General features: G+C 41.5%; 1 protein-coding gene across 5 annotated transcripts in view; it reads right to left on the bottom strand.

Moving 5' to 3' along the window:
• Nucleotides 1–18,959, bottom strand: part of gli3 (GLI family zinc finger 3) — a 199,006-nt gene that overhangs the window by 20,941 nt on the left and 159,106 nt on the right. For all 5 annotated transcript variants that reach the window (XM_053674956.1, XM_017453559.3, XM_047150215.2 and 2 more), the window contains 3 exons: nucleotides 15,501–15,717; nucleotides 9,619–9,732; nucleotides 2,712–2,852 (listed from right to left, as the gene is read on the bottom strand). In XM_053674956.1, coding sequence (XP_053530931.1) covers nucleotides 2,712–2,852; nucleotides 9,619–9,732; nucleotides 15,501–15,717 — 472 coding nt within the window. The remainder of the gene's footprint in view (nucleotides 1–2,711; nucleotides 2,853–9,618; nucleotides 9,733–15,500; nucleotides 15,718–18,959) is intronic.

Below are 18,959 nucleotides of genomic sequence, written 5' to 3'. Positions count from 1 at the left end.
AACTTATGGAATTGAAGTTGATTAGTCAAACCATTCTCAAATAACATGCAAACAGATAGACCAAACCAAACTGTCAGTCTGAAACCAGTGATTCCATTTTTCCACAGCAGGTCTTTTTGTCTGTCTGCCATTTTGAGTCCTCCTAGACCATTTATCCAATCTTCACCAAATTTCACATAGCTCATCATCAGAGCATGCTGGCAAAAAACTTTTTGATATCTCAAACCTTTTCCATATAATGCATTGACATAAACACATAATGGTTTATGCAATATATTGGCAACAACACTGCTTACTGCACCGAAACATGATATGTAAAATCAGGACTGTGCTCTAATGCTTGCTTGTCTCCTTACTTTGCCTCTGTAGTGCTTGGCCCCGTAATTAGCTAGCTGAAAATGGTGAATCTGTCATGTTATCTACAAATACACTATATATTGGTTTATGTTAAGGTATATGTTTATATAATTGCACAAGCAAGACTGCTGTTATACTGAGTACCACATAATCACAGCCGTGCTGATATTCAGTACATCATGATTGCAAATGTGATATTGCCTTTATACAAAAGTTCTATGAACAAGAAATTAATATCAAGTAACTGACACTTCAGAAAGAATATGGGCAAATATTTTGTTTATTTTTTATATATTGTTTATTTGTTTATTGTTTATAATCACAGATGAGCAGTGTGATACTAACAATGAAATGTACCAGTGCTGTTATACTAAACATCAGCACTCTTGGAACACCAGTTGTCCAATCAATTTAGTGGCCCAGAGCTAACTGTTGTATAATGGTAAAAAGCAGTGATCACTTTATTCATTCACGTTGATTTGCTAGTTATAATATCAGTACAATGAGCTAGCTAAGACATTAAAATGAGCAACATACCAGAAAAACTGCAAAAAACTCTCTACTCTCTGTGTCTCTGCAACAGTTAAGCAGAATAAGATATGGCTTTGTAACAGAACTGTCAAGAGCTTCAGGTGCATGTTGGAAAGTATGTGCATGTTCATGGGAATTGACAGTCATATCCAAAACTGTCAATCACCTCATCAACCATGCCCTTTTGTTTACCATCAAATAACACCTGTAAAACACATTCACCCTAAAGACAACTACTGGGTGAGATATCAAGGTCAACTGAACCTTAAAACGAGAGAACACTATTCCCAAAGAAAATTTGTGGAGATGTGACATAAAATGTACAGTGTTGTGCAAAAGGCACAAAAGGCACTTGGACACTAATATATGTATATATATATATATATATATATATATATATATATATATATATATATATATATATATATATATATATATATATATATATATATATATATATGTATATATATTAGTGTCCAAGTATATGTACATATATATATACATACATACACATACATTTTTTCACACAAACATTGTTATAGATTTATGACTTTAATATTATCACGTAAGTACAAAAATATTTTAGAATTCCAAACATTAGTTTTCCAGCATAAAATTAAATGTGACAGAAAAATGTTGGTATATCAGTAAAGAAAGGAGCATATTACAAAAGAGACCACTTCTCAGACCAAAAAAAATAATCTGCTGAATTTTGCATGCAAAAATAACAAGCAAGTGTGACATTCGAAGTCTGTGGAAGAACTGTGGCTGGTTCTGCAAGATGCTCAGTAAAAGCTACCATCTAATTTCCTTATAAAACTGCACAAATTGTACCTGAGACTAAAGCAAAGGGTCATCACACCAAATATTGACTTTGTTTTATTTATTACTGTTTACTGCTCTTTGCAGTATTTCTTTTAAATGTAGAAACATTTCATTTTCGTTATTTTTGAAGGAATCTTTGCCCTACAGCATTTCTCTGTATGTGCTTAAGACTTTTACACATTACTGTACGTTTAGCTTGTGTTCCATTCGCTAACATAGGAATGGGTGTGGTTAAAAATTGTTCTGCAGCTAGCCACTAGAGGGTCTCAAAGTAGCTTCACTTTTAAATGTCTGTTACGACGTCCGCCCACATATATAGTTGTTGGCCCACCTTCACAAACACACACACACACACACACACACACACACACACACACACACACACACACCACCCCAATTGCTTTCAGAAACAGTGGCAAGAAGTTGTCAAGGTCCTCAAGCTTTGAGCACAGGCCTTCAAATGTGGGAGGCAGGCCATTCCCGGCTCAGGATATCAATTATAGATAGGGGTTAGCATGGCCGCTTCGAATTGCCATGTCAGAGTATGGATAGACAGCTGTGGAGAACTGAAGATCTTTCTATCCGATGTATGCCTGATGTGTGTGTGTGTGTGTGTGTGTGTGTGTGTGTGTGTGTGTGTGTGTGTGTGTGTGTGTGCGTGGAATGGTTAAAGGGGACTGAGAGTGTGTTAGGATGAGAACTGAGAGCTTAAAGAGGGCACACAGTGGCAGTATTTTTCAGTGGTGATGAGCTTTCATGTCTCAAGAAGTAAGTGTCTTTCCACTCGCTGCTCTAGACTGGAAGTGGCTGTGAAAAATGTCATGTCTGGAGCAAAGTCTGTGTGCAAGTGTGTGTGTGTTTAACTCTGATCCTTGTGATTACCTTGCCCACATTTAGATCAGTGTGTGAAAAGTGGACCATATGAAAGAAATTAGGAGTGTCAGAAACAGAGAAAGAGGAAGACTAATATGCAGGTGTGTGTGTGTGTGTTTTCTTACATGTACAAGCTGTTCCTGGGTGTCAAACTCTCTGCAGCAATTTTCCCAGTGGCAGTTGGTCTCATACACCACCTCTGGCTCTTGTTTCCCATCTTCCTTATCTTCTTCCTCTTTCACAAGGGTCATTCCATCCGGATGATCCTATACCGGCATAATACAAACAAGAAAACACACATATATCCATGTTATTAAATTTAGTGGAATGTGTTGAACAGCACATGTATGGAAGAGTGACAGATAATATCATAGAAACCTGAAGCCCATTTATACACATACTGTGTATGTCTATAATGATACATAATAGTGGAAAGGATATTAGAAGACGTGTCCATGTCCAACTCTCCTAACAAATAAATTTGATTAATTACCTACCTTTTTAATATTGAATGGAAACTTTTTACAACCAGAAAAATTGTTTATTTGCTGAAACTGCTTTTATGCCCTGTATGGACTCTCCATTATAAAGGCAGTCTAACTGTAGAAGATAACATTGTCCTCTCCATGAGCTATTTTCTTTATCCTATATTTGATACAGACCGACCTGTGTACTGAATGTGACTGGTTCTTGTTTATACCGACTTAATTTGACCTACTCATGAATATGCCTGGGCTTAGGATGGCTAGGGCTGCTGGCCCAGATTTAATGTCTTTAATGTCTTTAATGTTCTTGTATTTTTGGGGGTTTTGTTTTGTCTTGTCTGTATATTTGAGGATCTGTTTTGTTGTTATGCCACTACAATTTAACATACCTTAAATATATTTTGTATTTATTACCTAGCATTAAAATGTTTATGACTTTTTTCATATAAAGTGGATAATATTAAAGGTTTAAAAATTGTTCATTTGAATATAAGATGTCTTCTACCCAAAATTGATCTACTACGTGCTTGGGTAGCCCAGTATAATCCAAATATTATTGTTTTGTCAGAGACGTGGCTGAGTAGTAAGATTTCCGAAAAGGAAGTCAAACTTGCAAATTATGTGCTTTATAGAGCCGACAGAAATTCCAGGGGTGGTTGTGTGGTGAAGTATGTTTCGTCTATTCTGATATTGGAGTTAATTATACCTTCAATCGAACCTAGATATTTTGAATGTCTTTTTGTTAAAATAACTTTATCAGAACTAATATATATATATATATATATATATATATATATATATATATATATATATATATATATATATATATATATATTAGTTACAACCTGCTATCTTTGGGATAGGAAGTTGTTTCTGTGTGCTGTGCCATATTTTTGTGTACAGGTCCAAACTCCCTCCCAGAGTTTCCAGCTTTCCCTAACCTGCCTCGCTCCCGCCTCCCAGGAGGAGATCACTGAATGACGACCCTATTTAAAGAAGAAGAGGAGTGAGAATGGTGTGGGATGTTGGTTGTGGTTATGTGTGTGTTGGTTGTATTGCCTATATTCTGACTGCTGTCCTGGTTTTTGACTGTGAGTTTGGTTGTCCCTGTACCTGGTTGTATATTCTATACACTGTTGTGTATATTTTGCACTCAGTTCACCGGCAGTAGGGGTGTGGCTGCCATTTCTTTTGTCTCTGTTTTTGGCTTAGGGAGTTAAGGAAGGATACTTGTTTTTCTTTGTTGTTATTTTCCTTTCAGGTAAACTATCTACCACCAAACAAAGAATCTTTTTGTTTATTATTTTAGCCTTGGCCCACCCTGCAGGTACACTTGGTGTTGGTTCTTTGTACAGTTATATATTTGTGTGTTTTACAATATACCACAACTTTTTGAACAAACCTGTTGGTGTTTGTTATTCCTGGCTTCCCTTATTTAAAGGACAATTCCATTGAATCGAGAGCTGGTTACTCTGTGCAGCCCAAACTAGACTGGGGCCATAACAGATTTGTGGGCTTGTCTGGGATTGATTCTTTATTTATTTTTTGGTGAGTCAGGTTGTGTTGGTGTATTGTGCTTTTTGTAACTATGGCATTCGATTTAATTATGTTTATGGTGTGTTCTATGCTAGAGGACTTTGACAGGTGTAGGAAGGATGATCTCCTTATTGGAGACTTTTTCCATGTGTCACTTCCCTGTACGGCTAACAAAAAGGTAGTTAAAGTGGCGTTATATGAGGCACTTGTGGCTCAACAGGTTCTACCTGAGTGTGAAGCACTTCTAGGTGTTGCCACACAGCCTACCCAATCTCTTCCGGTTACCAGCAGGGCGGAGGCTGTGATTGAGCCGGAAGATAAGGTTGTTGCAGGTCGTGAATAGACTGAGGCTGGTGCAGTGGTATCCGGTTGGCAACTTGTGCTAAGAGTTAGAGTTGAAAATTAAGCAGAAAGAGTACAAGACGCAGCTACTGCGAGTTCGGGAGTGGGAGCTGCACACTGAAGGGAGAAGGCTTGACCTGGTAGTTCAGCAGCGGAAGCCGGTGCCGCTGCCACGGAAGCTTAACTCCCTGAGAGCAAACTCCCTGTATTCTGTTGGCGCAGAGAACTACAGCCTACAGCCTACTCCAGTGCTGTCCTCACTGGTGAGTCCACCTAACTTTGATTTTAGCTGACACGTTGGGCTAGTGCCTGTATTTCGAGAAGACGAAGCAGATGCTTATTTTGCTGTGTTTGAGAGAATAGCCACGATGTTACATTGGCCAAAAAGTTTGTGGACATTGTTACTGCAGTGCAAACTATCTGGTGTTCTAAGAAGTGTGTTCTGCCCTCACCTTAGAACAGAGTTTGTAGTACGATACTGTTAAGGCTACGGTTCTCTGCGCACATTAGCGCTTGCCAGAAGCTTACTGGCAAAATTTTAGGAAAACTGTTATGTCATTGCACCAAACCTATGTGGAATTCGCCAGTGAGAAAAACACTGTGTGATAAATGGTGTTCAGCTAGTGGCATGAGGAATTTTGATCAGTTTAGAGAACTGATATTGTTAGAAGAATTTAAGTCATGTTTGCCAGAATCACTGGTGCTATATTTAAATGAGCAGAGAATTGATACACTGTCCAAAGCTGCTATTTTTGCAGAGGAGGTTGTTTTAACCCATAAAGTTGTTCAGTCCTCCTTCGTCTTGGAAAGATGCATTAGCACGTTCATAGAAGCTTGTGAGCAAAACCTGTACTTTTTCTAAACCCTCACCTGGGACTTATGACTGTTTTTATTGTCATGAGCCAAGTCATATTGCAAATTGCCCAGTATTAAAGCGAAAGCAAGCAAGCAAGCAAGCAAGCAAGGAAACAAACCGAGGTTAAAAAGGTTAATGCAGCTGCGGCTTCACAGAACGTTTCTGAAGGTCTTTGACCAAGTTGAGCCAGGATTTGAACCTTTTGTATATTCAGGATATGGGTCCTTGGGTCCTAATGAGGTAAAGAATCCTGTATGCATGCTGAGACACTGGGGCTGCTCAGTCTTTTGTGCTGTAAAAGGTTCTACCCTTCTCTGAAGCTTCTTATGCAGGCAGTGATGTTTTAATCCAATGCATTGAACTGGCTGTATTTTGTGCGCCCCTGCACATGGTATATTTGGAAACCGAGGGTTTCTTAGGTCTGGTGAAGGTGGCTGTTCATCCAGCTTTGTCTGTCATTCTAGGGAATGATATAGCTGGTAATAAAGTCTTTTCCTTACCTGAAGTAGTTTCGGAACCTATGAGTGTTAATTTTCAGCCTGGTGACCAGCACTCCTATGTTCTGTTTGTGTGTTAACATGGGCCCAATAAAAGAAGTTGGTTGATGTAGTCGATTTATTGGCATCCTTTCTATCTCGAGAGGAGCCCCTTAAGGAACTTGATAGTACCTGTGAAGTACCACATGAGGTAGACGCCCGTCCTGTCCCTGAGATAAATCTACTTGTGTCTCATTACCAGTTGGTGGCTTAACAGAATTTAGACACTTCGTTAGCACAGTGTTTCAAATCTGTAGGTGGTCAATCTGAATCTGAACCTCGTCGGTCATTATATTTTATTGAAGATGGGGTGTTAATGAAATGGTCTCCTCCTAGTTCCACTGATGATTGGTTGGAAACATTTCAGGTGGTGGTTCCTAACCCAATGAGAAGTCATGTTCTGACCTTAGCTCATGATCACCCTTGTTCTGGACATGCCAGGGTACATAAGACTTACCAGTGTGCCTTACATTACTTTTATTGGCCTGGTATGAAAAATGATGTCGCAAGATACTGCAGTGCTTGTCGTACTTGCCAGTTTAGTGGGTAACCCTAATCAGGTTGTTCCTCCTGCTCCCCTAAAACCCAAAGTAGTCAGCACAGATCCTTTTGAACGGATTATTGTTGATTGTGTCTAGTCTTCTTACACCATATGCTTAATACAAATCAAAGGCTCATGTGATGGTCTATTATTGTGTAAGGGTTTAATTTAGTGATTGCCCATAATAAGGGTGCCCAAAATGTGATCGCTGGTACGCTATCAAGAGCTTGATGTCACTGAGGGGTTGTTGTGGTGTGTGGGTTTTTTTTTTCTTCGGTGCACCTTTTCAGGTTCACACTTAGGTGGGTGGTGGTGGTGGGGTGCTACAACCCGCTATCTTTGTGATGGACAGTTGTTTCTGTGTGCTGTGCCATATTTTTGTGTGCAGTTCCGAACTCTCTCCCAGAGTTTCCAGCCTGCCCTAGCTTGCCTTGCTCCCGCCCCCCAGGATGAGATCACTGAATGACGAAACTAATTAAAGGGAAGAGGAGTGAAAATGGCGTGGGATGTTGGAGGTGGTTACGTGTGCTTTGGTGTTCAGAGATTGTGTTTGTTGTATTGCTTGTATTCTGTATTCTGACTGCTTGTTCTGGTTTTTGACTGAGTTTGGTTGTCCCTTTACCTGGTTGTATATTTTGTTCACCATTGTGTATATTTTGCACTCAGTTCACCGGCAGTAGGGGTGTGGCTGCCATTTCTTTTGGGAGAGGGGTTCTTTTGTCTCTGTTTTTGGCTTAGGGAGTTAGGGAAGGATTACAATTGTTACAATTCCATGTTGTTGTACACATAATATGGGCATTTAAAATTAAAATTGTCCCTATATTACACATGTTTCATTAAGTACTATAAACATCGGAGCTGGACATGTTTTAAAAGTAAACCACACTTTTTTTTGTCAGTCATTAGTGTCTTGAGTTCTGGAATGGAAGTATGTCATTTAAGATCCTCCTGTCATTAAACACATACAAAGGTAGGGTTGTAACAGAATGCCACCATCTGTATATGTATCTGTTTAGTGCTCCAAATATTTGCATCTCAATTTGTATTTGGATTTGAACAGGAAGTGGGCATGGTCCAGAGCAAAAGATTTGTTTTTTGGAACCCTACTACAATGCCCCTGGAAACACCAGAAATCCAAAAGAACTGTTATTTTAGGAGCTCGTCTGCCTTGCATGCATGGTAGGCTGATTGGCATGTCCAGTGTCCGTACTGTATGAATGGGTGTGTGAACGTATATGTGATTGTGCCCTGCGATGGATTGGCACCCCATCTAGAGTGTACTCTGCCTTGTGCCCGATGCTCCATGGGATAGGTTCCAGTTTCCCCGTGACCTTGTAGAATTATTGGTATAGAAAATGGATGGACATAGTTTGCTGTCTACTGTCTCTCAATCTGTGAGTATGAGTGTATGCAGGATGTAATTTGTGCCGTATTTTAAGGGCTTGTTTTTGTTTTTTTTTCCTTTTTTAAAGGAAAAAGTAATAATAAAATAATTTTCCTAAATGATCCTATTTTATGTATCATCCCCCTCTAAAGATACAGTCGGCTCATTTCCACGATAACCAATTGGTACCTAGTAATCAGAGCAAACTGGTCGCATGTGCTCACACATCATGGATAAGGTGAAAAAAGGCAAAAAGCTAAATTGATGTGGCAGAATAAGATGTTTAAAAAGCAAAGGAGGCATCGTTTCTGAATTTGAAAACTAGTGACCCATTGCTCATAAAATTCAACACTGTGGTTTATGTGTGTTATTGGATTTATAAAAGATCCAAAACTGCCACAAAGGAGCAGAACATATCATAGCATTGGGAGAAGACTAAGTTACATGACTGTATTATAGAGTAGTTTGGAATAAATAAACACAATAATTCAGCATCACTGCATCAGCTGAGCACTGTTGTGTCTATGTTCCAAGACCTTCTCCCCTCCCTGTTGTCACATCTCTGGACAATTACCCCACCCCAAGTCTGCTTGAGTGCACCCTCACTTGCATCTTCTTTTGTTGTCTGCCTCACTTTCTGTGTTTGTGCACACCTGTTTTGTGTTCTATTGTTACTGTTATGGTGTTCTGTCTGAACTGTGAGTAGCTTTTGTGTTCATGTTGAGCTTGCCTTGCCTTATCTAGTCTTTTTTGGTTCCTTTCCTGCTTTTTATTTGTCAGTTGTTTATTGAATAAAGACTGTCTGCACTTGCAACTGACTCCCTGGATTTATGACCGAATGCTTGGCATTAATATGGATGCAGCAGAATTGGGGTGCTAAGGCAGGAGTTGGCAGCACGGGTCCTTCTACTCAGGCAGCACTGGCTGCTGCTTGAAAAACTGGCCAGGAATTGCAATGATAGCACTGCACTGCGGTCCCTGAAAAAATGTCAGGAGAGGGAGCACAAACCCAGATTAGGGCTGTCATTGTTGTCCCCCCCCCCCACTTCCCACCCCTACTCAGAATGTTGCTCTGCCTTTCTGCCCAGCTTATAGCATCACCCTCAACCCTGCTCTGCTGAAGACACTGTTCTGCCTCCCTACTCTACCTGTCCAATTGCTGGATCACTTCTTCCTTAGTGTTATAATTCCTCATGTTTGACAAATGTATGTGTGGGTGGGGTATGTTTGTGGGTGAGTGGGGAAACTTGCTGCTGAAATTATGGAGGAAGGAATTTATTGTATGGTGTATACATGTGGACAGCATATGTGATGGGTGGCATTTGAGTATGTGTTTGTGTGTATATGAGTACCTGCACACTAACTGCTCCAGGGCTGGGAGGCTCATCATCAGGCTTGAGTTTGGAGCGTTTGTGGTGCATGGGGTCTCCTGTGCTGGTCACTGCTGACTCACTGGTAGGTTTACTCTGATATTCACACACACACACACACACACACACACACACACACAGAAACACAACTGTACCTCACATGGCCAAAGAATTAAAGTATTTCTTAAGTGAGTAAGATGATGAGACATCAAATACAGTCCCCTCTGAAACTATTGGAACAGCAAGACCATTTTTTTGGTGTAGACTGATGACATTAGGGTTTGAGATCAAAAGATGAGTATGAGAGAGAAGTTTTGAATGTCAAGTTTTATTTTCTGGTTATGTGTTAAGAGACATAGAACATAGCAGATTTTGTATCAGACCACCCAATTTGCAGGTGAGCAAAAATATTGGAACATATAACTGACAGGTGTTCCCTTTCAAAGGGAACACAACGTTGCATGAGCTCCATGCTGTGGGAAGCACCCACGCACGAGACCGGTATCTGAAGCTTGTGTAACATCATGTCTATTTATAGGCCTGCCGGATTAGGTGACGTGGCTATTAAGCGCATCGCATGATATAAAAATGGCACCTGTGAAGCTTTTCTGTCCCTTTTTAAAAAAAGAAAAAAAAAAAGACGTATGAGTGAGTGTGTTATGCCTTGCTCCCAGTTCATCATGGGGATGGATGGACACACTTTTGGTGTGAGGGGGAAATTATTAATTTTGACTTTGTAATAGTTTTGTTCTTGTTCTGTTCATTCTCATCAGAGGATAATGCCTAAGAAGGCCATGTCATGTCTTTTAGATCAATACAGAATGTTTATCTGCATGCAGAGACAAACATGTTTTTCTGTTCAAGGTTCGTTTGGACATTTTCTAAAACCCTGAAACAAAGCCTGTTTGAACTTCCTCAAACTGCTACTTATCGGTACACAGAAGTGTCATGCTCTGCGTTTCATATATACAGTGTAGTGGGTCAGCACAAGCGCTTCAGAGTGCTCTCATTATTATATCCTGTATTAACGATCTTTCTGTAATAAACTTTTTTTCACCTCAGAGGACGAGTCTGCGAGTGTTGTCTAATTTCCACGAGAAGTGTCTATGGTTTGAGCATGCCAGGGCAGCCCTCGAGAGGTCTGACTGTGCGCATAGTGAATACAATTAGGCAGCTCCGCTTGAGACTCGATGGCTTCTCGGCCAAAGGGAGTTCTGTTTCAGAGTCTCGCAGTCCTGGGGATCTTGTATAGATCTGGAAGAGGAGCCAGCAATGAGTGCTGCTCTAGCTCTTTCTTCTCTGTCTTCTGGGTCCGGCTCTCCACCGGATTTTGGAGTGCACGCTGCGACTCCTCCTTCTGCTATGGAAAGCCAAAAAAAAAAGAAAGAAATTTCCTCCCTGACTCCGAGGAGCCAAAAGAGGAACAGTCCTGACGGGCCATTGAGGGATGTATCAGGGGACATGAGGTTGTTAGGGCAGTTAGCCCCAAGTACTACCATAGTGCCTCCCCTAGCCAAGACTATCCCAAGATTTCAGTCTTTTCTGGTCAGCGAGCTGTCACAGGGCAACGGAAATCTGATGCTTAACCGCCAATAGAATGTGGAAAATTTAATGTCACTAAAAGATCATATGGCAGCATGGAAACTACTGCCAAATGTGTCTCCATGGGTTCTGTCTACTGTAGAAAAGGGTTACCAGGTCCAGTTCAGAGCTCCCCCCCCCCAATACAGAAGTGTGCTCACCACAGTAGTCAGCACAGAGCAGAGCCCGACGTTAGCACAAGAAGTAAGATCCCTCTTGGACAAAGGGGCCATAGAACATGTACCCCGTTCCCTGAGGGAGGGAGATTTTCACAGCCATTATTGCCTGGTCCGCAAAAAAGATGGGAGTATGCGGCCAATTTTAGATCTGTGTCATCTGAACTGTACTCTTTGGACATACAAGTTCAAGATGCTGACGCTCAAACTTATCATTCCACGGGTTCAGTTTGAGGACTGGTTTGTGATGATAGATCTGAAAGATGCATATTTCCACGTAGAAATATTGCCCAGTCACAGGAAGCTCGTGAGGTTTGCGTTTGGGGGCAGTGTATACCAATATCAGGTTCTTCCCTTCAGACTAGCCTTCACAAAGTGCATGGATGTCATTCTGGCTCCACTGTGATTCCAGGGCATCTGTGTACTAAACTACCTGGATGACTGGTTAATTTTAACACGATCCAGGGAACTGGTGATTCAACATTGAGATGTTGTTCTTGCCAACATGAAGAGCTTGGGGCTTAGGTTGAACCTCACGAAAAGTATGCTTTCTCCAGTGCAGAGGACAACTTTTCTAAAGGTTATAAAGATTCTACTACGATGAGGGCGTTTCTATCCCCAACATGCGTAGGGTCAATTCTATCAACATTGAGCAAGATAAAGCTAGATCTTGGCATCCCCTCCAGTCTCTACGAGAGACTATTGGGGCTTATGGCAGCAACAGCCAACATCATACCATTGGGCCTATTGCACAGGAGACTGTTTCAGTGGTGGCTGAAAAGTTGGGGGTTTCATCTGAGGAAAAACGTCCGGGAGTAATCAGTGCCACGTGGCGATGGCTACGTGTGCTTAGAATTTGGAGTTGTCCCCGGTTTCTAGACTTGGGTCACACTCTAGGGGTGTCTCATTATTACAAGATGGTAATGACGGACACGTCCCTAATGTGCTGGGGCACGGCCTTAGATAGCTGTCCAGCTCATGGTCTCTGGAGCAGCCCTCATCTGGATTGGCATATAAATCGCTTAGAAATGTGGGCCGTGTTCCTAGCATTGAAATTCTTTCTACCTCAATGTCACCATGTGTTAATAGTGACGGACAACACGGCAGTGGTCTCATATATCAACCACCAGGGAGGATTATGTTCACACCCCATGTTCAGGCAGGCACAGCTAATTCTTCTCTGGGCAGAGGGAACGCTTTTGTCAGTGAGTGCAATGAACATTCTGGGCAACTGGAATATGGGGGCAGACCTCCTGTTGAAGCAGGGGCTGAGGCACAGGGATTGGAAGCTCCATCCACAAGTGGTGGAGTCCATATGGCAAAGGTTTGGCCAAGCGGAAGTGGATGTGTTCACCTCCAAGGAGACAACACACTGCCCGCTGTGGTTCACCCTCACTCCTCCCACACCATTGAGGCTGGACGCCATGGTGCACTCGTGGCCAAGATCACATCTGTACGTTTTTCCCATGATTGCTCTGCTCCCACAAGTTCTAGCAAGAGTTCGCCAAGAATGCCTACATCTGCTGCTAGTAGCATTTTATTGGCCAGGTCAAAAATGGTTCTCCTGAGATAATATCCCTGCTGGATGGCACTCCTTGGGAGAGTCCAATCAGCTGGGATCTACTGTCTCAAACCAGAGGGCTGATTTATCACCCTCAGCCAGAACTACGCAAACTGTGGGTCTGGCCCCTGAGGGGCACCAACCCAAACATTCTGGTTTTGCAACTCAGGTTATAGAGACCATGCTGAATGCTAGAGCACCATCCATGAGGAAATTGTAGGTGGTCAAGTGGTGACTTTTTGTCATGTATGAGGAACGTCACCTAGACCCAGTAAACTGTGCAATAGCTACAGTGCAGGAGTTCTTATGTGGACGTTCCTCAGCAGGATTGGCTCCTTCTACAATCAGGGTCTACGTGGCTGCCATTTTGGTCAGCCACACCCCTATTGATGGAGCCTCTGTGGGGCAAGATCCTCTAACTTCGAGGTTTATGCGTCGTGTCAGGTGGCTGAGGCCCATCTGCAGACAAGGCATACCTTCCTGGGACCTTTCTGTGGTCATGGAAGGTCTGTCAGATGCCCCATTTGAGAGCTTAGAGTCAGCCTTATAGAAGCATCTGACTCTAAAATTTGCTCTTCTGCTGGCCCCGGCATCTCTCAAGCGAGTAGGAGATCTACAAGCTTCTGTTGCCCATTCCTGCCTTGACTTTGCCCCTGGATTAGCCAAGGAATTCCTACGTCCTAGGCCAGATTATATTCCTAAAGTGCCTACGTCTGCTGCAGGCTTTCTGCCCTCCTCCATTCCTCACACTGCAACAAGAGAAATTGCACCTACTGTGTCCAATACAATGTGTCCAATGCGTCCAATGAGCTGCTGTTCTGCTGTGGTGGCAACAGTAGCAATGATGCTGTGTCAAAGCAGCACATCTCTAATTGGATAGTAGAGACAATCTCTTTCGCTTATGAGGCACACAGTCTTGCTATGCCTCTGGGCATACGGGCTCATTCCACTAGGGGTGTTGCCTCCTCAAAGGCTTTGTCCAAAGGGGTACCCTTACAGGATATGTGTGTTGTAGCAGGGTGGTCTATGCCACATATATTCATTTGATATTATAGCCTGGATATACATTCCACCCCAGGCTCGAGTGTCTTGCAGTGACCCTCGGCTCAGATCTTTTTTTATACAGGCTATACCCTCAGTATGATGGAGTGGATATTCTCGTTCCCACAGCGTAGAGCTCACACAGCACTGAATTCCCTTTGAAAGGGAATGTCTGGGTTATGCATGTAACCCTGTTCCCTGAGCAGGGAATAAGACATTGCATAGCTTTGTCATATTGGGGCATGCCTGTGAACTGCGTCTTCGCTTCAGATAATAGAGGCTGACGGCGCAGTTCACAGGTGCTGTTTTTATATCACGTGATGCGCTTAATTTCCACATCACCTGATCATGGCAGGCCTACAAATTGGCATGATGTTACACAAGCTTCAGATACTGGTCATGTGCAAGGGTGCTTCCCACAGCATGGCGCTCACACAATGTCTTGTTCCCTTCTCAGGGAACAGGGTTACATGCATAACCCAGACTTTTCTTGTGTGTCCTGTTAAATTGATTGGTTAAACAATAAATAGCTCTGAACATAGGCAGCCAGAAAAGCTTCTTTTTTTTCTTTTCTTTTCTTTTTTTTTTTTTAAAAGGAGAATCTCCCCGTGAAAACTTATCCCATCATCAGTATTAGATGTCAAATTGGGCTCAGTCTGCTATTCAAGAAAATAAGGTTTTCAGTATTTAGTACAAATCTAAATATGTATCAAGAAATATTCATCTGTTAATTAGGACCAGACTGAACCTGGTCCTTGATTATATAGTCTTTAAATACATGCAAAGTGCTCCAATAGTAGGTCCACCATACCAGTAGAGCTCAAAAATCTACCATTACCACCATCCGCATAACTACATGTGTAATAATAATACTTAAATAAATGTCTGAAATTTCCTGGTTGAGGGTGCCACTTTGTATGCATGGCTTGGACCAGTACTCCGGCTCCTGAGAAGAAAGACTGATGTTAAAAATGAGATGGTGTTCTATTTGCCATAGAACCAGATCTGAAGTCATCAACCTGGCAAAAAATACAATTTGAATCAGTACAAACACAAAATCCTATAGTGTTCCCCATAGTATTTAATACTTCACCTCAATCAGCAAGTAAATGTTGTAAATGTTGTAAATGTGTCAATTCTTCAGAAAGAAAGGTGCACAGTAGATCTAACTCTGATTAATAAATGTGCGGTATTTCTCAAAGGGGACCATCAAAATGCAAAACTCTTAGGAAAATCCCCTGGGGTTTGTGACAGGAAAGGGCTACCTGCAAACACATATTCCAGTCATAGGATGCTGATGTGTTTAGGACACATCTTTCCATAATGCACACACAGCAATAAACAGCTCCAACACTGATGCTGAGTGATAATAAATCAAATACTTTTCATAAAGAACAGTGCAGAATCATCCACTTTTTATATTCTTGAACATGAAGTGTTTTTTGTAAATAAGCAAGATTCATGAAACAATTCATAATGGGTTATGAACACAACGGAGCACTCACTTGAATGTCAGTGGAGCTAGTGAAGCGCTCTGTGGGCCCAGGTCCTGAGGGGGTGATGCCTGCTATGGGTCTCTGAGTAGTGAAGGCAGGGCCAGGGTGGATGAGAGGGGGACTATGCCCGAAAGCAGAAGCCACAATGCCTGGAGGCCGGCCAATTAGCTGCTGATGCATTTGCAGTGCCACTGGGGTGGGAGGGTAGGCAAAATTCAGTGCAGGACTAGAAGGAGGTAGAAATTAGGAATAAGAAAAAGTAAGGTATTTAAAATATAGTACAAAATAAGAATACAATTTTCTCCTATTATATATTTTAAATAAGTTTAAAGATCTAAAAAAAAGTTGTTAATCGAAAATATAATTTCTAATGACTATAAGAGTCAGCATGTAGGTCCATATAGTTATTTAATCATTAGGAAATAACAACAAACATTGTTAGGAATGCGTATGGTACCATTTAAATGAAATATGATATTCCAGCAATTTGTTAAAAATGAATAGTTTGCAAACAGATGCTCAGAGTTACATGCAAAAACCTTTAGGTGTTTCTTAAGTACACTGATGAGCTTCAAATAGAGATAAAAAGGGAAACAATTAAGAGGAGATGAGAGTATAGGAAAGATAAATGGAATAAAAGTGTGAAAAGACAAGAAATTTATTTGACATTACACTGTTTAATGTACAATAAATCAAATCAGAACTCTAATATTAAAACTAGTACATTTTCTGCAGCTTATTTGTATTCTGAAAATTTACAATTTGATTCAGTATAACTTGTAGTGAATATAAAATAAAGAAACTGTAGTTGAATGAAAAGAAGAGGGAAGCAATAAATAGGTATATAATTCTGGTTTGTTTTCTGTCTATGAGGACACACACACACACACACACACACACACACAATTTCTTGGAACTATAGGTAAATTCTAATCTCACTATATTGCTATACTCTAAGTTTACAACATAGATATACAATACTAAAATACATACAGTATATCTGTCATACTGTCCTGGTCTTAATCAATGTGGTGATCATAAATGCACTCACACTCAATCAACCAGATTTAAATGAAAATTTGTTTTATGCTCAGCTATCAACATATTTTCTGTCCATTTTCCCATTACGAAACAAATCAAAACAAACAAGTCACTACATAGTTGCTTTGTAAGGAAGGGCTGAAAGGAAAAAAGAAAAGGGGGAAGTCAGCAGACAGAAGCCTACAGATGCTAGTACAATACAAAATCAAACAATTTTCTATAATATTTTACAGTGATATTCAAACTAAGCAACTGAACTTATTTTTAATATGTCTAGATCCAAGGGCAGGTTGCTAAGGCCCCATACATTGTGGGCTCCTCTGTTCCCTTATGTGCATCAGCTTATTATTTTCAGAGGGGAAATCAATGCAGCTGGGCAGTGCAGTGTTCTGCTCAGTGTCTCATCACTCATCAGCTTGTGTCCACACACTCTCTAGACATGAGTGATCAGCTTACTTTTCTAGATCAGTGATCAATCGCTCTGGAGGGATGTCAGCAGTCTCTCTCTCTCATTTTATCTGCATCGGACTTTTTGTTTCTCTTTGGGTTCATACCCAACTGTAGGTGAGGAGGAAGACCCTTTAGTGGAGAGTGACCTGTCTTGTGAGCACCAAGGAGATGTACCCACCCATCCTGAAAGATCAGAGCCAAGAAGAGTAGAAGAGCAGGCACCAGATAGGAGGGACAAGATCAAGTGGCTAATGGCGAGTGAGTTAATAACATTGCAAAGACTGGATGAGGACTTTAGCAGAATACTGGACAGATCACTGTGAGGGGGTATGGAGGCTAGGCTCAACCTGTTTGAGGAACTCTTAACAGGAGTAAAGTCATGTTCGGCATACTTACCACCAAGAAAACTACGGGAAGAATACATCAGAAGGCAGTACAGTGACCCAGCAAAGAATGAGCCATTTGGTTTGCCTCATCCAGTGCTATCCATATCCCAGTTTAACACCCCCCAAACCCAAACTCCGCATAGTCAGAGAGGTCGTAAGAAAGGCCAGATCATCAGCAGCTCCAGACCCCAATAGGATACTCCTACAAGCTCTATAAGAACTGCCCTGAAGTGCTGAAGCTGCTCTGGACCCTCATGGATCAACTACGTCACAGAGAATGGCTTAATGACACCAATTGCCAGAAGGGGGCTGGGGGACCCAGGCTTCCCACTGTGTATGGAACACTCATCTATGATTTGGGAGCAGATCCAACTGGCCAAGCGTGGAAATAAAGATCTGCGCATCATTTGGCTTGACCTCACAAAACACGTATGGATCAGTGCCACATCAGCTCATCAACTATGCCACTGAGTTCTTCCACATGCCTGAAAGCATCAGGAGCTTGGTCTCAAATTACTACCTGAATTCCGAAAAAGTTGGGTATGTTGTTCCATGTGCCACCTGGTCGTTATGGTGTGAAGCACAACAAATGAATTTAAATTCTAAGAAGCATGCCAACAGGTTACCACGTGATCAACACAGTCTCAGTGTTTAAGTCTAGGCTTAAAACGCACTTGTTTACTCAAGCCTACCCTGACTTTCCATTATACTAATTCCCAGTCCTAATAATCTTTTCTCTCCCTCTCTCCTTCTACCGAGCCACATACGATTTTATGGAGATACTAGATGTCCAGATCCTTTCTGCCTCTGGATGGAGCTCAAATCTTCTCCAATTAAAGACTGCTGGGACTATGGCTGCTCCTAAGGCCATACAGACTTCATATAAGTCAATAATGAACTTTTTCACATTATCTGCTGTTACCCAGATGAGGATGGGTTCCCTTCTGAGTCTGGTTCCTCTCAAGGTTTCTTCCTCTTAAAACATCTTAGGGAGTTTTTCCTTGCCACCATCGCCACTCAGTGGCTTGCTCAGTTGGGATAAATTCGCAGCCTTTAATATCTGTATACCGTGTTGATATTTCTGTAAAGCTGCTTTGAGACAATGTCTATTGTAAAAAGCGCTATACAAATAAAATTGAATTGAATTGAATTGATCACACACGACAAATTGCATGAAACCCCGTGAAACTGCATTTCTTGCAGGAAAATGCACAAAAAAAAACAACTTATCATTTGAAAATTCAATTCATCTTGTACTATATTGAAAACGTCTGGGTTACACATGTGGCAATTAAGCACATTGTGCAATATATAAACACCACCTGTGAACCGCGTCGTCAGCCTCTATTATCTGAAGCGAAGACGCAATTCACAGGCATGCCCCAGTATGACAAAACTATGCAGCATCTTGTTCCTTTCTCAGGGAACAGGGTTAGATGCGTAACCCAGACATTCCCTTTCAAAGGGAACTCCACGTTGCGTTAGCTGAACGCTGTGGGAACGAGAATACCCACTCCGTCATATTGACGGTACGGCCTGTTCAAAAACATCGGGGCCCGAGGGTCACTGCAAGACACTTGAGCACGGTTTG

Source organism: Ictalurus punctatus, chromosome 23 (genome assembly GCF_001660625.3).
Source record: "Ictalurus punctatus breed USDA103 chromosome 23, Coco_2.0, whole genome shotgun sequence".
Taxonomy (NCBI): Eukaryota; Metazoa; Chordata; class Actinopteri; order Siluriformes; family Ictaluridae; genus Ictalurus; species Ictalurus punctatus.
The sequence above is the reverse complement of the archived record's forward strand: the minus strand, read 5'-3'. Positions and strand labels throughout refer to the sequence as shown.